Genomic DNA, 22,961 nt, shown 5'->3' on the forward strand with positions numbered 1-22,961 from the left:
TTGATGTAACAACAGCTGACTAAAGTTCCACTTAGATATAGGCAGCTGACTGGGACAAATAACTTTGACTAAAGTATCGGTAGTCTAAAAGATTTGCACTCGCTTATTGTCCTCGGTTGGCAATGGCGGGTCGGAGTGCTAAATGTGGAAAAATAGTATGGCTGTGGGTGATGCGTTCGGCAGCGGGGGAGAGATCGAAAATGCGGATGTCTTTGCTAAGAGAAATGGTCGGATCGAGAGAGCTACGCGTTGAGTTGAAGGAGAAAGCAAGTGAGATGGAGGCGGGGGGAAGTTCCCATCTCTGCGGGGACTGGAGCGCCTGTGCCCTGGACCGGCGGCGCAGTGCTGGCTAACATTCAACCCAACCCTTGTTCCACAACGAGCTCGACTCACGCTGAGACAGGTAAGGCTCACAGCCACCTCCGTCAATTCGACTGCTCAAAAGCTATATAAAACAAAATTATTTCCACAAACAATTTACGCTCAATATGGTTTATTTTCTCCCTTGGGTAATTTTAAAAGAACACCTCATCTTGAATGCCTTGTGTTAGCAAAACACTGACTGCTGTAGGGTAGACCATTCCGAGGTCGCCATACCCGAATTTCCTCTCCTTTACCACGGGTAAGAAATGCGAATTATAGGGTCTAAATAATATGGTATAAATTGAGAATTTGCATTGATTATGGACCACCGTCAATTTGGAATTTAATTCACCAATGTATCTTATTTTCTGCTAAAAAATTGACTATTTCCGCGCCGAGACCTCCATGCGGTTGTTGACAGAACCAGCCGCCTCTCTGGTTAGCCATCATGGATCTCAGTTTAATATCTCACCGTGTGGGCTCGCCCTCTATCTCGCTTGACAACCATCATTGCCAACCTGCGAAAACCAGTCTTTGGTACTGTTATAGTTGCCTATGATCCTGGTGCGGGGCAGGTTAGTTGCACACCCAGGCTTACTTTAAACCCAATTTCTTGCTAAGCATGTAGTGCGCCATCTGAGCTTGTCACGGTCGGTATCCTAACTGACTCGCGCTTTGCCTGTAGCATGGCGGCTCTGGAACTATCCTCGCGCCAGTGAACCATTTGCAATCTCGGATGTACAAATATTTCATTCTGTGTGGTGTAAATTTGATACAATGTAACCGCGGATTGAAACCTTGTGAATGATGATAGATTGTAGTTATGTATCCTCATTTCAATTCTGAAGATTAGCGAAGATTGTTACCATTTATTTCCCTTTTTCTTCATTCGTGTGCCTCAGTCTTCAAGACTCATCCTCGCCACACGGCTACAAAACCTGCTTTACCCCGTGTTCAACAACAGCTGAAAGAAAAGTCGGGGGGGATAGAACCGTTTCACGGTGAGTTTGTTTATTTAAATCGTTGTTTTTCAAGAAACACAACAGTACATTTGTCTGTCTGAGATGAATGATTTTCTAAACATGATTCTCTTTCATGGAGACGAGGTCAGTGTTCGGGTCGCAGTCGTTTGGAACTGGATTTTTTCTTATGGGGTTATGCAAAACTAGTAACGTTATGCCGATACGTAATCTTTTGGACGATCAATTACAAATACATTCATCTAGTTAACGTTACCTGCAATATTGATGTAAATGTATATACAAAATAAAAACGTAAATCATGATCCATGGTGAATCCCCTGAAGTTAGCCAAGCTTTAGCTAGCTAGCATAAAAGTTGACTGGTCTGGTGGTGGTTTTCATATTTTAAATTTACAGTAGCTAGCTACTATAACTTTTTTTAACCTTAATTTATATATTGTCATTAGACTATTTTCGCAGGTGGCCACCGTGTTGGCTAACATATAGTTGTAAATTAATGGAAATCTGATGGTTGTTAACATAATATAGCTAGCTAGCTAGCGAGTTAGCAGCTAGCTAACCATTGCATTGAACCAACGTAGTGCGGTTGCAGCTAGCTAGCGCGGTCGTTGGCTCGGTTGGAGTTTGTGGACCCCCCAAACCATCTTATCATATATATTAGATCATATATATTACTTTTAAATTTCCCATAAACTGCATAGATTTATTGGGACACTAGCTAACTATGTCCAACCACGGTTTTAAACGCATCATTAGACCAGCGATAATTGTATCCCCCTTTCGTGCGTACTATATCACCAAGAACGGGTAAACAACAGGCGGGGTGCTGACTGCAGAGTCGACATCACATATCCGAGATCGGTTACGCCTCGCGCAAGAATGTCCTGATTTTTCGAGTCTTTTTCGGTTTGATTATGGTTGCCCGCTTCGATACTAAAACGATTAAAGCATAGAAACGGGTCTCTGAGGGCTGTGCCCAACAATTTAATTTATTATAAAGCGTAATATGTATCCCTCTTTGGCCCCTCACAATAGTCGGCCGATAGAGATTCAAGGCGGAGGCAGGTTTCAATTTCAGCTCAATGTTGGTAGTGTGGCTTTGTCGAGTGGTTCATTTGGTAGTAATGTTCCCTGGCCACCATTCCCCTTCGTTGGTGACCGAAAGCAGATCTCCCGTCCATAGTCAGCTGGTTGCAGCTGCCTCTAAACGTTCGCTTCCTCCTTCTGTGGAACCTCCCCACCACCACTCCGGGAAAATCCTCCATTACCGACCGACAGAAGACATGGTCGACAGAAAGCTAAATGAGTTGCTACTTTAATGTAGAATAAGCTATCCTATTTTCCAAATCGATATAAAGAACATTACCAGTCGTAGCCTTCTGCGGAGTTATTTGAGATGTGAAACCGTCACAAGCTATAGCCTGTCTCACCGTGTAGCGTAAACGTTTAGGGGCGGTGTAATAAACATTAATAACCATCATGTCGAGGTCGATTTTAATTTCCAGGATTTTTAAAGGCTGGAATTTCTTACCTAATAGCATGTTTGGAATGATTAAAAGCGGTCGAATAATCTCTGTCCAATAAATCTTGTTTTCAGTATCACATTTTACACACTTATTTTAATATGCAAGTCGATATACTAGTAGAATGATATACATTTTTAACCTCTAACCTATGCCATTTCAAATGTGTTTAACCTCCAAGCATAATTTTTTCAACATATTTCCTAATATCACAAGGTATAGATAGCATTGGCCAAAGTAGTTTTCTGTTACTTTCTCACATTTGCATGCATTAGTTGTATGCATAGGTAACTATTATGTATACTGTGTAGATTTTTTTTGCTGGCACAGTAGTGAGAGTAAATTGTTGGTAAGATTAACAATGACTCACTGCACCTTGTATATTATTCACAGCCATTAAAAGAAAGGGATAGTGTTTTATTGTGATCTGTTTTGTTTATGTGCAGGTTAAAGAAAGTACAGATGAATGGAGAAATGGACGCGTCCACTAAAGACCAAGGTGAGATCATAGTAGTCAATCAAGGTGAGATATAGTCACAACATGGAGCTTCTTCCTTCCATCCCCTTCAGATTATTGTGCAAAATGGAGAGATTCATGATTTAAAAAAAACTTCAGCCAGGATAATGGTTGCAGGACAGACAAGCTGATGTGTGTGTCCTTGTGTGGCTATAGTGTGGACGCAGGACGACCTTCTGAATCTGCTAGAGGCCATGAAAGTCAATCTTCCCCAGAAGGACCTGGCCAAGTACAAGACGTCGGAGTCCCATCTGGACTGGGAGAAGGTGGCCTTCAACTCATTCACAGGAGAGATGTGCAAACAGAAGTGGAACGAGGTCTCCAAAGTGGTACGCCATGTCTCTATCATGCTATACTGTGGACTGGTGTATTGTGTATTTGAGAATAAAAGTGGATTTCCAACTCTTGTCATTTCAATATATACATACTGCATCTTGCCTTTGCAATGCGTTTTATGTTGTTGTTCTGTGTCTTTGGTTCAGATCCGCAAATTTCGCACATTAACAGAGCTGATTTTTGATGCCCAAGACTTCATCAAGAACCCTTATAAGGGCAAGAAGCTGAAGGTGAGCTGCATATCCTCTCTTTATGATAGACACTATCAGTTGATACTTTCACAGGTGACACATTATTTTCTTAGCAAATTCAGTCATCTGATGACTGATTTGACTGTCTTTTTGTGTAATTTTACTCATATTTGGTATTATTCTTTCAAATGTTCTTATTTTTTATTTTTCACTGAACAGAAGCATCCAGACTTCCCTAAAAAGCCCCTGACGCCATATTTCCGCTTCTTCATTGAGAAGAGGGCCAAGTATGCCAAGCTGCACCCTGAGATGAGCAACCTAGACCTCACCAAGATCCTCTCCATGAAGTACAGAGGGCTGCCTGACAAAAAGAAGGTCAGAAGCAGGGAGAGAGTGGGAAGGAAAGGAAGAGATTAAAGGGAGGGATATAGTGACGTTTGGGATGGGGGGGTAAATATGTTCTCCCTGGTAGATACAATTTATTTGAACTGAGTAATTTGCTGATGTTGCTCATGGTCGACTGACTTGTTTTTTTACAACAGAAAAAATATCTAGAAGACTTCCAGAAAGACAAAGAAACGTTTGGGCACAGCATGTCAAAGTTCAGGTAAGGTTCAAATTTAGGTTATCTGCAACTGGAGTAAATCTATATTTGAAGGGGGGATTTCTCCATTGTGTTGAATGTGTTTTAATTTGCTTGATGAGTATGTTTATTTTTATTTAACCTTTATTTAACTAGGAAAGTCAGTCAAGAACAAATTCTTATTTACAATGACGGCCTACCAAAAGGCAAAAGGCTGGGATTAAAAATAAAATATAAATATAGGACAACACACACATCACGAAAAGAGACAAAGTAACACTACATAAAGAGAGACCTAAGACCACAACATAGCAGGGCAGCAACACATGACAACACAGCATGGTAGCAACACAACATTATAACAACATGGTACAAACATTATTGGGCACCGACAACAGCCCGAACGGCATGAAGGTAGAGACAATAATACATCACACAAAGCAGCCACAACTGTCAGTAAGAGTGTCCGTGATTGAGTCTTTGAATGAAGAGTTTGAATAAACTGTCCAATTTAAGTGTTTGCTGCAGCTCGTTCCAGTCGCTAGTTACAGTGAACTGAGAAGAGGAGCAACCCAAGGATGTGTGTTCTTTGGGGACCTTTAACAGAATGTGACTGGCAGAACGGGTGTTGTATGTGGAGGATGAGGGCTGCAGTAGATATCTCAGATAGAGGGAGTGAGGCTAAAGAGGGTTTAATAAATAAGCATCAAACAGTGGGTCTTGCGATGGGTATACAGAGATGACCAGTTTACAGAGGAGTATAGAGTGCAGTGATGTGTTCTACGGATCACCCCAATCCACAAAAGTGGAGCCAAATTTCACCCCAATAACTGCCGTGGGATATGCATCAACAGAAACCTTGGGGAAATCCTCTGCGTTATCATTAACAGCAGACTCGTACGTTTCCTCAGTGAAAATGTACTGAGCAAATGTCAAATTGGCTTCTTACCATTATTATTGTACGACAGACCACGTATTCACCTTGCACACCCTAATTGACAAACAAAAAAACGAAAACAAAGGCATAGTCTTCTCATACCATGTTGATTTCAAAAGAGCCTTCGACTCAATTCGGCATGTGGGTCTGCTATACAAATTGATGGAAAGTGGTGTTGGGGGAAGGTAGACTGGTGGTTAGAGCGTTGGGCTAGTAACCGAAAGGTTGCTAGATCGAATCCCTGAGCTGACAAGGTGGAAAATCTGTCGTTCTGCCCCTGAACAAGGCAGTTAACCCACTGTTCCTAGGCCGTCATTGTAAATAAGAATTAGTTCATAACTGACTTGCCTAGTTAAATAATTGGTGGCAAATCTGATGGCTGAATGATAAAAAAAAAATCTAGCCGCTCGAGAGCACCCTTACCTGCCGATCTATAAATTATGTCTCTGTAATCTAGCATGGTCCTCTGAATCGGGGTTAGTTTGGTAGCTGGGTGCGAAAGAGGGACGATTATGATCGAGGAAACCAGCCTGCAGATTTGATATGTGCTGCGATAAGGACAGTGTACCATCTAGCCATACTCCCAAGTACTCGTATGAGGTGACTACCTCAAGCTCTAAACCCTCAGAGGTAGTAATAATACCTGTGGGAAGAGGGGCATTCTTCTTACCAAACCACATAACCTTTGTTTTGGAGGTGTTCAGAACAAGGTAGAGAGTAGAGGTTTAATTAGGGCCGATTTTCAAGTTTTCATAACAATCGGTAATATGCATTTTTGGTCACCGATTATGGCCGATTACATTGCCCTCCATGAGGAGACTGCGTGGCAGGCTACCTGTTATGTGAGTGCAGCAAGGAGCCAAGGTAAGGTGCTAGCTAGCATTAAACTTATCTTATAAAAAACAATAAATCTTAACATAATCACTAGTTAACTACACATGGTTGATGATATTATTAGTTTATCTAGCTTGTCCTGCGTTGCATATAATCGATACAGTGCCTGTTAATTTATCATTGAATCACAGCCTACTTCGCCAAACGGATGATTTAACAAGCGCATTCGTGAAAAAAGCACCGTCGTTGCACCAATGTGTACCTAACCATAAACATCAATGCCTTTCGTAAAATCAATACACAAGTATATATTCAAGTATATATTTTTAAACCTGCATATTTAGTTAATATTTCCTGCTAACATGAATTTATTTTAACTAGGGAAATTGTGTCACTTCTCTTGCGTTCTGTGCAAGCAGAGTCAGGGTATATGCAGCAGTTTGGGCCGCCTGGCTCGTTGCGAACTGTGTGAAGACCATTTCTTCCTAACAAAGACCGTCATTAATTTGCCAGAATTGTACATAATGACTTAACACTGAAGGTTGTGCAATGTAACAGCAATATTTAGACTTAGGGATGCCACCCGTTTGATAACAGTTTCACTGGAAAAAAATTACATTTTGTTTTCTAAATTATAGTTTCCGGATTTGACCATGTTAATGACCTACGGCTCGTATTTCTGTGTTATTATAATTAAGTCTATGATTTGATAGAGCAGTCTGACTGAGTGGTGGTAGGCAGCAGCAGGTTCGTGCATTTGCCAGCAGCTCTTTGCTGTGCTTCAAGCATTGCTCTGTTTTTGACTTCAAGCCTATCAACTCCCGAGATTAGGCTGGCAATACTAAAGTACCTATTAGAACATCCAATAGTCAAAGGTATATGAAATACAAATGGTATAGATAGAAATAGTCCTATAATAACTACAACCTAAAACTTCTTACCTGGGAATATTGAAGACACATGTTAAAAAAGGAACCACCAGCTTTCATATGTTCGGAGCAAGGATCTTAAACTTTAGCTTTTTTACATGGCACATATTGCACTTTTACTTTCCTCTCCAACACTGTTTTTGCATTACTTAAACCAAATTGACCATGTTTCATTATTTATTTGAGACTAAATAGATTTTATTGATGTATTAAGTTAAAAATAAGTGTTCATTCAGTATTGTTGTAATGGTCATTATTGCATTTTTATATATATACATACACACACACACACACACACACACACAGTGGGGAGAACAAGTATTTGATACACTGCTGATTTTGCAGGTTTTCCTACTTACAAAGCATGTAGAGGTCTGTCATTTTTTATCATAGGTACACTTCAACTGTGAGAGACGGAATCTAAAACAAAAATCCAGAAAATCACATTGTATGATTTTTAAGTAATTAATTAGCATTTTATTGCATGACATAAATATTTGATACATCAGAAAAGCAGAACTTAATATTTGGTACAGAAACCTTTGTTTGCAATTACAGAGATCATACGTTTCCTGTAGTTCTTGACCAGGTTTGCACACACTGCAGCAGGGATTTTAACCCCCTTCTCCAGATCCTTCAGGTTTCGGGGCTGTCGCTGGACAATACAGACTTTCAGCTCCCTCCAAAGATTTTCTATTGGGTTCAGGTCTGGAGACTGGCTAGGCCACTCCAGGACCTTGAGATGCTTCTTACGGAGCCACTCCTTAGTTGCCCTGGCTGTGTGTTTCGGGTCGTTGTCATGCTGGAAGACCCAGCCACGACCCATCTTCAATGCTGTTACTGAGGGAAAGAGGTTGTTGGCCAAGATCTCGCGATACATGGCCCCATCCATCCTCCCCTCAATACGGTGCAGTCGTCCTGTCCTCTTTGCAGATAAGCATCCCCAAAGAATGATGTTTCCACCACGTGCTTCACGGTTGGGATGGCGTTCTTGGTGTTGTACTCATCCTTCTTCTTCCTCCAAACACGGCGAGCGGAGTTTAGACCAAAAAGCTCTAGTTTTGTCTCATCAGACCACATGACCTTCTCCCATTCCTCCTCTGGATCATCCAGGTGGTCATTGGCAAACTTCAGACAGGCCTGGACATGCGCTGGCTTGAGCAGGGGGACCTTGTGTGTGCTGCAGGATTTTAATCCATGACTGCGTAGAGTCTTACGAATGGTTTTCTTGTGGTCCCAGCTCTCAGACTGTGGTACCAGCTCTCTTCAGGTCCCTCACCTTCCTCATGATCATTGATGCCCCACGAGGTGAGATCTTGCATGGAGTTCCAGGCCGAGGGTGATTGACCGTCATCTTGAACTTCTTCCATTTTCTAATAACTGCGCCAACAGTTGTTGCCTTCTCACCAAGCTGCTTGCCTATTGTCCTGTAGCTCATCCCAGCCTTGTGCAGGTCTACAATTTTATCCCTGATGTCCTTACACAATGGTCTTGGCCATTGTGGAGAGGTTGGAGTCTGTTTGATTGAGTGTGTGGACAGGTGTCTTTTATACAGGTAACGAGTTCAAACAGGCGCAGTTAATACAGGTAATGAGTGGAGAACAGGAGGGCTTCTTAAAGAAAAACTAACAGGTCTGTGAGAGTCAGAATTCTTACTGGTTGGTAGGTGATCAAATACTTATGTCATGCAATAAAATGCAAATTAATTACTTAAAAATCATACGATGTGATTTTAAAAATGTTTTGCCTTCGATTCCGTCTCTCACAGTTCAAGTGTAACTATGATAAAATGACAGACTCTACATGCTTTTTAAGTAGGAAACACTACTGGTTTTGCAGGTTATCAAATAATTGTTCTCCCCACTGTGTGTGTGTGTGTGTGTGTGTGTGTGTATATATATATATATATATATATATATATATATATATATATATATATATATATATATATATATATATATATATATATATATATATATATATATATATATATATATATATATAATCTCTCTATCTCGGCCGATTTAATCGGTATTTGCTTTTTTTGGTCCTCCAATAATTGGTATCAGCTTTTTTTGGTCCTCCAATAATCGGTATCGGCGTTGAAAAATCGGTCGACCTCTAGAGAGCTTGTTGGAAACTAAAGTCGAGCATTAGAGCCTAGAGCATTTAACACACAATCTGGGGAGAGGCCAGCGGAGTATAAGACTATCATCTGCATATAAATGGATGAGAGAGCTTCTTACTGCCTGAGCTATGTTGTTGATGTAAATTGAGAAGAGCGTGCGGCCTAGGATCGAGCCTTGGGGTACTCCCTTGGTGACAGGCAGTGGCTGAGAGAGCAGATTTTTAAACTTTTATACACTGCACTCTTTGAGAGACAAAGTTAGCAAACCAGGCCAAAGACCCCTCAGAGACACCAATACTACTTAGCCAGCCCACAAGAATGGAATGGTCTACCATATCAAAGCTTTGCTTAGAATTAAGTGCTATGGTGACATCATTGAGGACCTTTTTATGGTTGCAGTGACACATCCATAACCTGAGCTGAAACCAGATTGCATACCCGAGAGAATACTATAGACATTAAGAAAGCCAGTCAGTTGATTATTATAGTTTTCCCAACACTTTTGATAAACAGGGCAAAATGGAAATAGGCCTATAACAGTTTGGATCAGATTGATCTCCCCTTTAAATAAAGGATGAACCGTGAAAAGAGAGACAGGCTTGGCGATGATAGGGGCAGCAGGCCTAAAGAAGAAAGGGTCGAAACCATCTGACCCAGATGATTTTTGGGGTCAAGTTTAAGGAGCTCCTTCAGCACCTCGGACTCCGTGACTGCCTGCATGGAGAAACTTTGTTGTGGGGCAGAGGAAAAAGGGAGACGCATCAGAGATAGTCGCATTAGAAGGGGTGGGAGATGAGGAAATGTTGGACGGGCAAGGAGGCATGGCTGAGTCATAGGAATTCTGACTTAATGAAGTGGTGATTTAAAGAGCTCAGCCATGTGCGTCTTGTCAGTAACAACCACATCATCAACATTAAGGGACATGGGCAGCTGTGAGGAGGAGGGTTTATTCTCCAGGTCTTTAACTGTTTTCCAGAGCTTCTTGGGGGTTAGACCCATAGAGAGAGAACTGCTCCTTAAAGTAACTAACTTTGGCCTTCCAGATAGCCTGAGTGCACTTATTTCTCATTTGCCTGAACGAGAGCCCGTCAGCCTGAGTATGCGTGTGCCGAGCCTTTCGCCTAATGCAATTCTTGAGGTGGAGTAACTGCAAGATCACGTTTGGACCAGGTGCTGAACCTGTTTTTAATTCTAATTTTCTTTGTGTGCATGTTTGTTAACAATACCACTGAAAATATCAAAAAATAAGGTCCAAGCGTCTTCGACGGGATCAAGCAGATTATATACCATTTTAGAGGCCAGTGCATGAAGACTTGCTCATTTAAAGTTTTTTAGCAAGCGTCTATGACACATCAGGACAGGTTGTTTCACTGACCAGTCATTGCGAACACAGGCTGTAAAACATTAACATTAAGGCTGTGTTCATTAAGGTCATTACAGAAAACACCAGACTGATACCTATCAGGATTATTTGTGAGGATAACATTGAGGAGAGTAGCCTTTTCTGGGTGTTTGGAGTCATACCTTGTGGGATTGGTAATAATCTGAGAAAGATTTAGGGAGTCTCATTGCTTTAGGACATGGTCAGGTGGTTTAAGCATCTCTTAGGGCAGTTAGGGTACAGGCCGGTGCTGATGGAGGATGATAGCACCCAGCAACAGTCCAAAAAAAGCTATTTGAAAGTTTTAATGCTTAAAACCAGCAAATCAAATTGTTCGGAGACAGACAACCAAGCACTGAAGGTGATCCTTGGTAAAGATTGCCATTCCCCCACCTTTGGAAGATCTGTATTGCCCAAAAAGGTTATAAGCAGAAAGGTTAACATCAGTATTCAAAACACTCTTCCTTAACCACGTCTCAGTAATGACTAACACATCTGGATTGGAGCTGTGAACCCACACTTTCAATTGATCCATTTTAGGTAATAAGCTTCTAGTGTTAACGTGCAGAAAACCCAGGCTTTTACAAGATCAGAAATCAGTGAAGCAGATAGCAGAGCACAAATCAGAATTGGGGCTAGCAACAGTAGATGGGCCAGGGTGTACATGCACATTTCCAGATGTCATCAACAGTAATACAATCAAGGCACGGCATAGCACAGGGAGAGCTCTGCAGTGCTGATTTATGACATCTGAATGTGCATCACATGGCAACAAGATCCTATTGTACAGCAATTCCATCAGGTAACATGAATGCAAAGCCGGCGAGAGGTGGTTAGAATAGGATGGAAGGTCAAAAGTCAGTGTAACCAATAGTCAGAGTCCCGAGTGTGGGAACAAACAGTCTGTCCCACGGTTTGGTAAAGAAAGTTTGTAATCAACAAAGCATGCAGGAGTCATGAGGCAAATAGAAAAATGCACAAGATAAAAAATGTGCCATTGTAAGTTCAGAGTCACTCGCCCCAACAGTGCGTGTGTGCTGGAGGCGAGCGAAATCTCAGGAGAGAGGGGAGTGTGGTGGGGGTACCTGTACCAGACAGGGGGAGACAGGACAGGGGGAGACAGGCCAGGGCAGACGGTGAACAGATCGCCAGGTGGAATCCAAGCAGCAGTGCAGCAGGCAACGGGAGTAGGTGTCACACCCACTTGGGAGAAGCTTTTATTTCTGGAGGCAGGTGAAAGCTCGGGAGGGGGAGGAGGAGACAGGCCAGGGCAGACGGTGAACAGATCGCCAGGTGGAATCCAAGCAGCAGTGCAGCAGGCAACAGGAGTAGGTGTCACACCCACTTGGGAGAAGCTTTTATTTCTGGAGGCAGATTTCTTGTATAAAATGCCAGTGAATGGTCTTTGAACAGCAGGAGGGGGCTTCAAAGGGCGCTTCAAAGATTCCTGCCACTTGTTGGGCCCAAAGGCCTCGACACCCTTTACTTTACACCTCAGTGCTAATTAAAGTTGTATTTGGTCTGTCCTTGCAAGCCTGGCAGCCTTAACTCAGCATTCAGTCCCCATAAAGTGAAATATCATTAATGTAGTTTTTTCTTATTGGCTTTCAAAATATCATCAGACCAAACACTACTCACTTAGTTCCAGGTTGGACGGTATCCTCAGGTCTCTACTGTTTCTTTGCTAGAGCCCCTCCATATAGCTTGGAAAAAGGAAACCTTGGTGGCAGTAATCTCTCCGGTTAATTTTGGTCAAAATTAGGGTTTCGGTTCGAAGACCATGCTGTGGAGGATAGCATCCTGCATATGTCCCTGCCAAAAAATCAAAGTTTATCTAACTGCAAGTCTATCCTTTTGTAAAAAAAACATGTTGAAAAATGTGAGAGCTCACATGCAGCTGTCTCTCTCTCTCACAGTAGTCATTGGGTTTCTGTGTGACTATAGGGAGGACCATCCCGACCTGGTGGAGAGCATGGCAAAGAAAGGTTCTAATGTGCCAGAGAAACCCAGGACGCCTCAGCAGCTATGGTACAGTCACGAGAAGAAGGCCTTCCTCAAAACACACGCAGACGTGAGTTACGCTTTTCAGGACCGTTTGTTAGCACCTACAAAAACACAATGTTCACACTCAATGCTAACGTGCTAAAGTTGAACTATGTCCATCTGAAGCAACGTATATGTTCTTGAAACTATAATATCTGTTACTAGGCGACCACCAAAGACATTAAAGACAGTCTTGGGAAGCAGTGGACACAGCTGTCAGACAAAAAGAGACTCAAGTGGATTGCCAAGTCCCTGGAGATGCACAAAGCATATGAGGTGAGAGCATCCTCAAATATGAGGCACAAGACTCTGAAGATGGCCAAATTACTGCCTGACTTTGGTATTTCCAAGAGTGTTAATTGATTTTTAACCCGTGACCCCTGTTTGTTTTCCACAGGAGGTGATGAAGGGCTTCATTGAGACTCACCCAGAGCTCAACATGAGCAACGAGGACATCGTCAAGTCCACCCTTACCAAGGCTGAGAGACATCTGAAGGACAAATCTGATGGCAGGCCAGACAAACCACCCCCGTGAGTACTAATCCACACCAGCACACTTTTAATCTTACCACTGGGTGATCACACTGTTAACTGGACATGGTGACGAGGGTTGTGACCGTGTTGTGTATTCTGTGTGTGTTTTAGGAATGGTTACTCCATGTTCTGTGCTGAGTTGATGTCTAGTATGAAGGACGTACCCAGTACAGAGCGCATGGTCATGTGCAGCCAGCAGTGGAAGCTGCTAAAACAGAACGAGAAGGACGGCTACCAGAAACGCTGCGAGCAGGTCTGTAATTCACTAGCAGGTGGACTGTTCACTCCAATGTTGACTTTTTGGACATACTGTCAGAAGTCCTAAGTGCTCAACTTTTCACAATTCTGTTTTTCAGAGAAAGAAAGAATACGAAGTCGAGATGAACCGGTTTCTTTGTGTAAGTTTGTTTTTCTACATGTATGTGTGTGTCTGTATACAGTTGAATTTGGACGTTTACATACACTGACACAGAACCCAAACTGGCTGCGCGCGTGTGCATAAATTAATTTTGTCCCCCCACACCAAACGTGATCACGACACTCAGGTTAAAATATCAAAACAAACTCTGAACCAATTACATTAATTTGGGGACAGGTCGAAAAGCATAAAACATGTATGGCAATTTAGCTAGCTTGCACTTGCTAGCTAATTTGTCCTATTTAGCTAGCTTACTGTTACTAGCTAATTTGTCCAGGGATATAAACATTGAGTTATTTTACCATAAATGCACAAGGTCCGCCACTCCGACAATTTAATCCACACATAAAACGGTCAACTGAATAATTTCTAGTCATCTCTCCTCCTTTCAGGCTTTTTCATCTTTAAACTTATATGGTGATTGGCATCTATTATTATCGTATTACCACGGCGACCGGCAACACAGTTCGTCTTTCAATCACCCACGTGGGTATAACCAATGAGGAGATGGCATGTGGGTACCTGCTTCTATAAGCCAGCAGCATTCCACCCTGCATCCAACTGCTGGCTTGCTTCTGAAGCTAACCAGGGTTGGTCCCTGGATGGGAGACCAGATGCTGCTGGAAGTGGTGTTGGAGGGCCAGTAGGGGGCACTCTTTCCTCTGGTCTAAAAAATATTCCAATGCCCCAGGGCAGTGATTGGGGACACTGCTCTGTGTAGGGTGCTGTCTTTCGGATGGGACGTTAAATGGGTGTCCTGACTCTCTGAGATCATTAAAGGTCCCATGGCACTTATCGTAAGAGTAGGGGTGTTAACCCCGGTGTCCTGGCTAAATACCCAAGCTGTCCCTCATACCATCATGGTCACCATACCATCATGGTCACCTAATCATCCCCAGCTCATTCATCCCCCTCCTCTCCCCTGTAACTATTCCCCCAGGTCGTTGCTGTAAATGAGAATGTGTTCTCAGTCAACTTACCTGGTACAATATATACAGTGGGGAGAACAAGTATTTGATACACAGACGATTTTGCAGGTTTCCCTACTTACAAAGCATGTAGAGGTCTGTAATTTTTATCAAAGGTACACTTGAACTGTGAGAGACGGAATCTAAAACAAAAATCCAGAAAATCACATTGTATGATTTTAAAGTAATTAATTTGCATTTTATTGCATGACATAAGTATTTGATCACCTACCAACCAGTAAGAATTCCGGCTCTCACAGACCTGTTAGTTTTTCTTTAAGAAGCCCTCCTGTTCTCCACTCATTACCTGTATTAACTGCACCTGTTTGAACTCGTTACCTGTAATAAAAGACACCTGTCCACACACTCAATCAAACAGACTCCAACCTCTCCACAATGGCCAAGACTAGAGAGCTGTGTAAGGACATCAGGGATAAAATTGTAGACCTGCACAAGGCTGGGGTGGGCTACAGGACAATAGGCAAGCAGCTTGGTGAGAAGGCAACAACTGTTGGCGCAATTATTAGAAAATGGAAGAAGTTCAAGATGACGGTCAATCACCCTCGGCCTGGGGCTCCATGCAAGATCTCGCCTTGTGGGGTATCAATGATCATGAGGAAGGTGAGGGATCAGCCCAGAACTACACGGCAGGACCTGGTCAATGACCTGAAGAGAGCTGGGACTACAGTCTCAAAGAAAATCATTCGTAAGACTACGCAGTCATGGATTAAAATCCTGCAGCGCACGCAAGGTCCCCCTGCTCAAGCCAGCGCATGTCCAGGCCCATCTGAAGTTTGCCAATGACCATCTGGATGATCCAGAGAAGGAATGGGAGAAGGTCATGTGGTCTGATGAGACAAAAATAGAGCTTTTTGGTCTAAACTCCACTCGCTGTGTTTGGAGGAAAAAGGGGGATGAGTTACAACCCCAAGAACACCATCCCAACCATGAAGCATGGAGGTGGAAACATCATTCTTTGGGGATGCTTATCTGCAAAGGGGACAGGACGACTGCACCGTATTGAGGGGAGGATGGATGGGGCCATGTATCACGAGATCTTGGCCAACGACCTCCTTCCCTCAGTAAGAGCATTGAAGATGGGTTGTGGCTGGGTCTTCCAGCATGACAACGACCCGAAACACACAGCCAGGGCAACTAAGGAGTGGCTCCGTAAGAAGCATCTCAAGGTCCTGGAGTGGCCTAGCCAGTCTCCAGACCTGAACCCAATAGAAAATCTTTGGAGGGAGCTGAAAGTCTGTATTGCCCAGCGACAGCCCCAAAACCTGAATGATCTGGAGAAGGTCTGTATGGAGGAGTGGGCCAAAATCCCTGCTGCAGTGTGTGCAAACCTGGTCAAGAACTACAGGAAACGTATGATCTCTGTAATTGCAAACAAAGGTTTCTGTACCAAATATTAAGTTCTGCTTTTCTGATGTATCAAATACTTATGTCATGCAATAAAATGCAAATTAATTACTTAAAAATCATACAATGTGATCTTCTGGATTTTTGTTTTAGATTCCGTCTCTCAAAGTTGAAGTGTACCTATGATAAAAATGACAGACCTCTACATGCTTTGTAAGTAGGAAACACTGCCGATTTTGCAGGTTATCAAATACTTGTTCTCCCCACTATATATATATATATATTTTTTTTTAAACGAGGAGATGCAGGACTTGCAGCGCAATCTGCGTCAGAAATAGAAAGGACTTTTAGCCCTTGGCAACGGAAACGCTCGTTGACGCGCAATAATTAAATAACATAGATTTATACATTTATTTTGCAACGCTCGCGCACGCGACGCTTGCGGTGTAGTCAGGGTATTAGGTTGGACTCATTAATTTGTTTTTCAACCACTCCACAAATTTCTTGTTAACAAACTATAGTTTTGGCAAGTCGGTTAGGACATCTACTTTGCGCATGACACAAGTAATTTTTCCAACAATTGTTTACAGACAGATTATTTCACTTATAAATTCACTATCACAATTCCAGTGGTTCAGAAATGTACATACACTAAGTTGACTGTGACTTTAAACCACTTGGAGAATTCATGGCTTTAGAAGCTTCTGGTAGGCTATTTGACATAATTTGAGTCAATTGGAGGTGTACCTGTGGATGTATTTCAAGGCCTACCTTCAAACTCAGTGCCTCTTTGCTTGACATCATGGGAGAATCAAAAGAAATCAGCCAAGACCTAGACCTCCACAAGTCTGGTTCATCCTTCAGAGCAATTTCCAAATGCCTGAAGGTACCACATTCATCTGTACAAACAATAGTATGCAAGTATAAACACCAAGGGACCACGCAGCCATCAAACCGCTCAGGAAGGAGACGCGTTCTGTCTCTTAGAGATGAACGTACTTTGGTGCGAAAAGTGCAAATCAATCCCAGAACAACAGCAAAGGACCGTGTGAAGATGCTGGAGGAAACCGGTACAAATGTATGTATATCCACAGTAAAACGAGTCCTATATTGACATAACCTGAAAGGCTGCTCAGCAAGGAAGAAGCCACTACTCCAAATCCGCCATAACAAAGCCAGACTACGGTTTGCAGCTGCACATGGGGACAAAGATCGTACTTTTTGGAGAAATGTCCGCTGGTCTGATGAAACAAAAATAACTGTTTGGCCACAATGACCATCGTTATGTTTGGAAGAAACGGGGAGGCTTGCAAGCCGAAGAACACCATACCAATCGTGAAGCACGGGGGTGGCAGCATGATGTTGTGGGGGTGCTTTGCTGCAGGAGGAACTGGTGCACTTCACAAAATAGATGGAATCATGAGGCTGGAAAATTATGTGGATATTTTGAAGCAACATTTCAAGACATCAGTCAGGAAGTTAAAACTTGGTTGCAAATGGGTCTTCCAAATCAATGATACCAAGCATGCTTCCAAAGTTGTGGCAGAATGGCTTAAGGACAACAAAGTCAAGGTATGGGAGTGGCCATCACAAAGCCCTGACCTCCTATAGAAAATTTGTGGGCAGAACTGAAATAGCGTGGAGGCCTGCAAACCTGACTCAGCTACACCAGCTCTGTCAGGAGGAATGGGCCAAAATTCACCCAATTTATTGTGGGAAGCTTATGGAAGGCTATCCAAAACATTTGACCCAAGTTAAACAATTTAAGGGCAATGCTACCAAATACTAATTGAGTGTATGTAAACTTCTGACCCACTTGGAATGTGATGAAAGAAATAAAAGCTGAAATAAATAATTCTCTCTACTATTATTCTGACATTTCACATTCTTAAAATAACGTGTTGATCCTAACTGACCTAACTGACCTAAAACAGGGAATTTTTACTGGGATTAAATGTCAGGAATGTCAGGAATCTCTCTACTATTATTCTGACATTTCACATTCTTAAAATAACGTGTTGATCCTAACTGACCTAAAACAGGGAATTTTTACTGGGATTAAATGTCAGGAATTGTGAAAAACTGAGTTTAAATGTATTTGTCTAAGGTGTATGTAAACATCCAACTTCAACTGTATCTAGTGAATGAGAGCAGAGGCAGTATGTATGTATGTATGTTATTTACTCAGTGTCTGTCTGCAGAGTATATCAGAGGAGGAGCAGCAGCGTGTGCTGGGGGAGCAGAAGATGATTGGCTTTAAGAAGGGTAGCGGGGGCAGCAAAAAGAAGAGCAGAGCAAAGGTAAGTCCCACAATCGTCAGTATCACTCACCTCATCAGTTCCACATATTTCACAATAACAATCATAAGGAAGTATGAAATGGAGATGACTGTAATTTTATCAATCTCAGACAAAATAGATATTGACTGTAGAATGCATTATTTCAGAGGGGGTCAATAAAGTTGTATTGAATTGAAAAAAGCTCTCATCGCTTACATTGCAGCCTAGCCCAGAGAAGCCCAAAAGGCCCATCTCGGCCATGTTCATCTTCTCTGAAGAGAAACGACCCAAGCTGCAGCAAGAGCGACCAGACCTGTCTGACAGTGAGCTCACCAGGCTGCTGGCACGCATGTGGAACGAGCTCTCAGATAAGAAGAAGGTACACATCCCAGTTTAATACACACTACTATAGTGCAGCTGAGGGAGGGTTCTGAGCAGTAAGATGCAGTATATAAATATCTATGGTATAGAATAAAATGCAGTACAATGCATGACTGCATCGGCTTGTGTCGCTGAAAGGGGATTTCTGGTTTCAGCCTCTACCTGTGATTGTTAGCTAAATAACTGACGTTGTCTTCCCCCTGTAGGAGAAGTACAAGCGCCTTGAGACGGTCCTGAAGGCAGAGTCTGTGAAGAAAGGACAAGAGGAGCGCAGCCAGCTGCCAGACACACCCAAGACTGCACAGGACATCTGGCAGCAGAGCGTCATAGGAGACTACCTGGCCAGGTTCAAGGTGGGTGACACAACTATGACCTTGGATCAGGACTGCCTTTTAAAGCATGTCAACTGCTTCTCCCCTTGTCCTGACTATCTACCTCATTCCTCCTGTGCTTTACAGAACGACCGGCCAAAAGCCCAGAAAGCCATGGAAGCCACTTGGAACACCATGGAGAAGAAGGAGAAAATCATGTGGATCAAGAAGGCAGCTGAGGACCAGAAACGATACGAGGTAAGTGGAATCCAATGTGTCAAAGGCAGAGGCCCCAGAAATGTAAGTGTCCATTGAGACTTACTGGCACTCTTTATGCTGACAGAGGGAGCTGAGTGAGATGCGCTCTCCTGCAACCATCATTGCCTCAGGGAAGAAGATGAAGTTTGACGGTGAACCCAAGAAACCCCCATCGTGAGTGTATTTCTGATGGAGTGCTTCTGTCTGTGTTTTTGCTAAACGTACTTTACTGTGTTCTTCTATAACTATATTGATCTAGTATTTGTAAACGTACCTTTCAGGAATGGCTACCAGAAGTTCTCTCAGGAGATGCTGTCTAACGGAGAGCTGAACCACCTCCCTATGAAGGAGCGCATGGGGGAGATCGGGGGCCGCTGGCAGAGGCAGCCCCAGAAGGAGAAGGACCGCTACAAAAAGATCGCTGAGGAGAAACAGAAGCTGTACAAAGTAGAGCTGGAGCGGTGGCTGGCGGTACGCCATCTTTGATTTGTTGCAGACACTAAGTGCATTGAACATCCTAGAAATTGTGTGCCTGTAATGACCTGACGAATTTAAATGTCCCTGCTTTCACAGAGCTTGTCCTCACAAGAAAGAAATGTGTACAAGGAGTACAACTCACAAGTAAGTCGTCCGTGCTATTCTATTATGCCTTAGAGTGAGTGTTACCACAAACTCTCCCTGTAGTTGCTGGCAAATTAACATGTAAACAAACTGAGTGTTAATCTTAATCTCCTATTGTCTTCCTCAGAAAAGAAAAACCCCAGTGAAACCAGGAGGCACTGCAGCCAAAGTTAAGGCCAAGGTAATCAAGAAGTCGGTAAGTCCCAGCTCTGTTCAGTTTATCATTACCACTCTACTTTTAATTTTACTACTCTGCTCTAAGTCAAACATCATTCATCTCTGACAATCAATCTTCCCCACAGGACACAGAGGACGAGGATGAAGATGACGAGGAGTTAGAGAAGGAGGCTGCCTCATCAGATAACGATTCGTCCAGTGCCGAGGACAGTGAGGAGGAAGATGATGATGACGATGTTAGTTTTCAGACTTGTGTGAAATTCATCATTGCTGTTGGAAATTATAATGGTGCCCTTGACTGACATGACATGAGGCTAATGTTCTTGTTGTGCGACACCTCTTCTTGTAGAATGAGGAAGACGACGATGATGATGATGAGGAGGCGGATGATAAAGAGAACAAGTCGGAGGGGAGTAGCAGCAGTGACTCGAGCTCAGTGGAGACATCGGACTCTGATTCAGACTGAAACTGGTCTATGGTGACCCAAGAGAGACTGAGCAGCGCTGAGCCAAGAGTTCAGGGAGCGCTGCTACTGTGCTGGCCCTGCTCTCCTCACAACCCACCACCAGAGGGAGCCATTTCCATTTCTCACTCGCTTTCTCTCTTCTGTGTTTCTTCATTGTTGTTCTGTACAAGGAGGGTGAAGACCCTAACACCACCACATCATGTCCTTCATCTGTAATTCCTCCAACCCTGCCTTGACCTGCTCCCCTGCCCAGCCCACACAGCGCTGGGTTCAGGTGGGGACATTTGGCTTCCTTTCTATATTCTGTGACTAATAGGTTTCTATTAGCTTTTTTGGGGGTGACTGTTGATTTTGGCCCCATCCTGTTTTGTCAGTGTCTGTCAGATGCTAGAGGCCACGGTTGTGAAGGGGGGAGCGGGGAGTTGTGAACAGGCCTCCGAGAGCCAAAGAACCTATTTGTCTGTGGGATTATTTTGGGGTGGGGGGTGCAGGGGACCAAATAATTGCACTCTTGAGAATGTTTCCTTTAGTCTTTTGTTCTTCAGCGCCTCTCAACTTTCTTCCTGCTCTCAATGTGTATGTTTTAATTATTAGGTTCTTAACGAGGTGGTATCTTCAGGAAAAATTAAGCCATTATGAATGTCTCTTGTTGTTGCTGGAAATTTAGAGGAGATGTATTCATCCACAGTTTTAGTTAGATTTGGATGCATTTAGAAAAATGGCTTTTACCTGTCTTTGACAGGTGTTCAAGTTCAAAGGTGACTGACAGTCTATTTATTTATGCTACATAGAAATGCGTCCAAGCTTTTTTGGGGGACAATTTCAAGGGTCTTTGTGGAACAAGTCCAAGACAATTCTGTTTGACTCATGTTGGTTCTCATGTTGATTTTTCAGTTTAGATTTGTTCATCCACTGGCCTGTTGAACAGAATAAATAATGAATGTTTCTTAGTGGTATCAAAGGAATATATCGTTTATCGATTAAGAGTTTTTGCTTGCCACTCTTACAGAGTAGTTATTTTTGCCCGGACTGCAGATATGAGATTTAATTCCAAACAGACTATGTTGTACAATTTAATATTGGTTTTGATTTCTTCCTTGAACCACTGTTTTACACTTCTATTTGATCTAAAGCTGATTTAATGAATTTGTTTTAATAATGTCGAGGGCTGTGGTCAGTTCCATTTGAAATCAGGGATAGATTGAAATGGATCCATTTAGTTCTTTTAAATAAAATAAAATTGACCCCAACCCCGATATTCTTTTAGTCGAAGTATCCCAAAAAAGCTTTGCACTTAATGTAAGCCTGTCCCATGCTTACTGTGGTCAACAGTCAACTGTTCAGCCCCTTCATGTGTTTGTGAGAGCGACTGCATTGGTGTGTGCTGTCTGCATCCTGTGTTTGACTGTGGCTTCGATTATCTACTCTTCTCCGTGTGTGTACTTCTCCACTGCCCAAGGATTAAAAAACATTTGCTTGGTGAGAGAATGGGCTAGACTGTGTTCCTAAAATTTTTTCTTACACCAGTCGCATGCTTTTAAATCCTTGAGGGGCAGTGAACGAGTTTGCACTTAGGGGAGAAGGGTACAGAACCCGACTGCAATCTGTGAAGGATGTATGTGCCTGTGTGGTGTAGGAGGCACTTCTCATCCCATTACAACACAAACACCTTGATGTAGATTTTTTAAATGCCCTTTTCTCAAAATGATTGAAGCCGAGTCATGTGTGGTCCTGTTGGTTACCAGCACAAGGACAGATACGTTAGACGGCCCACTGGACTGGTTATGTCATAAGTTTAGCTTGTTTCCAGGGCAGTACAATGGGTTAACAATGGCCCCAATTTTAAATGGGACTGAGTTAGTCCATTTCTAAATCTCATAATTGTTGACTGAATAACACCAGCATGGTGGGCTATATATGATTTGGTGAAGGGAATGTGGGAAATGTTATGGAGGGTGGGATACTGGATATGGGAAAGGGATTTGGGGAAAGGTGTTGCCAATGGGGATACAACATACATGTTGTATGGTATTTGTAAATATTGCTTTTTTTGTATTGTGTGGAATTACTTTGATTTGTAGTTTGATTTATTTGGCCAAGTCTTGTCAGTGGCTCCGTCGGAGGTGGGAGTCCATTGCTTGCAGGGGAAACGTTTTTGATTGTGTTTGTCCGTTTTAGTTATTATCTCTCCCCATGTTGGTTTCTTTGTATAAATGACTAAATGAGAACGGCTTTACAGATTTGTACTGCTGATCATTTGACACATTTTTGATGTTTTCTATAGCGGAGGGTGTGATGTCCCTGCTATTTAAGCATTTGGCAAATAAACTTGGTCTTTAATAAAGTATACATATTGCATTCATTCTTTTTTGCAAATGATTGTAGGTGTTATGTGATGGATGTTGAAGACAATTGCCTAATGATAATGGACCACCT

General features: G+C 42.7%; 1 protein-coding gene across 5 annotated transcripts; it reads left to right on the top strand.

Annotated features, from left to right (window-relative positions):
- The first annotated feature begins 245 nt into the window (after window positions 1-245).
- LOC110486704 (nucleolar transcription factor 1) lies at window positions 246-22,872 on the top strand. 5 transcript variants are annotated; one of them, XM_021558485.2, is made up of 22 exons: window positions 246-403; window positions 1,266-1,364; window positions 3,315-3,391; window positions 3,542-3,714; window positions 3,868-3,951; window positions 4,132-4,287; window positions 4,455-4,519; window positions 12,649-12,775; window positions 12,913-13,023; window positions 13,145-13,278; window positions 13,393-13,534; window positions 13,638-13,679; window positions 18,234-18,332; window positions 18,535-18,690; window positions 18,899-19,045; window positions 19,151-19,261; window positions 19,347-19,435; window positions 19,543-19,732; window positions 19,835-19,882; window positions 20,010-20,078; window positions 20,185-20,295; window positions 20,409-22,872. In XM_021558485.2, exons 3-22 carry the CDS (start codon window positions 3,331-3,333, stop codon window positions 20,523-20,525), a joined length of 2,232 nt encoding a protein of 743 aa, XP_021414160.1. In that variant the 5' UTR covers window positions 246-403; window positions 1,266-1,364; window positions 3,315-3,330; the 3' UTR covers window positions 20,526-22,872. The 5 variants fall into 5 exon arrangements, with proteins under 5 accessions (XP_021414160.1, XP_021414161.1, XP_021414159.1 ...); XM_021558486.2 differs by having other exon boundaries at window positions 3,315-3,367; XM_021558484.2 differs by lacking the exon at window positions 246-403 and adding an exon at window positions 511-622.
- Window positions 22,873-22,961: the final 89 nt, after the last annotated feature.

The sequence above is a fragment of the Oncorhynchus mykiss genome, chromosome 13, assembly GCF_013265735.2.
Source record: "Oncorhynchus mykiss isolate Arlee chromosome 13, USDA_OmykA_1.1, whole genome shotgun sequence".
Classification (NCBI taxonomy): domain Eukaryota; kingdom Metazoa; phylum Chordata; class Actinopteri; order Salmoniformes; family Salmonidae; genus Oncorhynchus; species Oncorhynchus mykiss.

Bases quoted from the DNA above. Each gene is read 5' to 3' on its own strand.
- LOC110486704 (XM_021558482.2), top strand. From the start codon at position 919: ATGATCCTGGTGCGGGGCAG. The intron at 19,262-19,346 runs GTAAGTGGAATC...TTATGCTGACAG, and splicing joins AGGACCAGAAACGATACGAG to AGGGAGCTGAGTGAGATGCG. The intron at 20,296-20,408 runs GTTAGTTTTCAG...CTCTTCTTGTAG, and splicing joins AGGAAGATGATGATGACGAT to AATGAGGAAGACGACGATGA.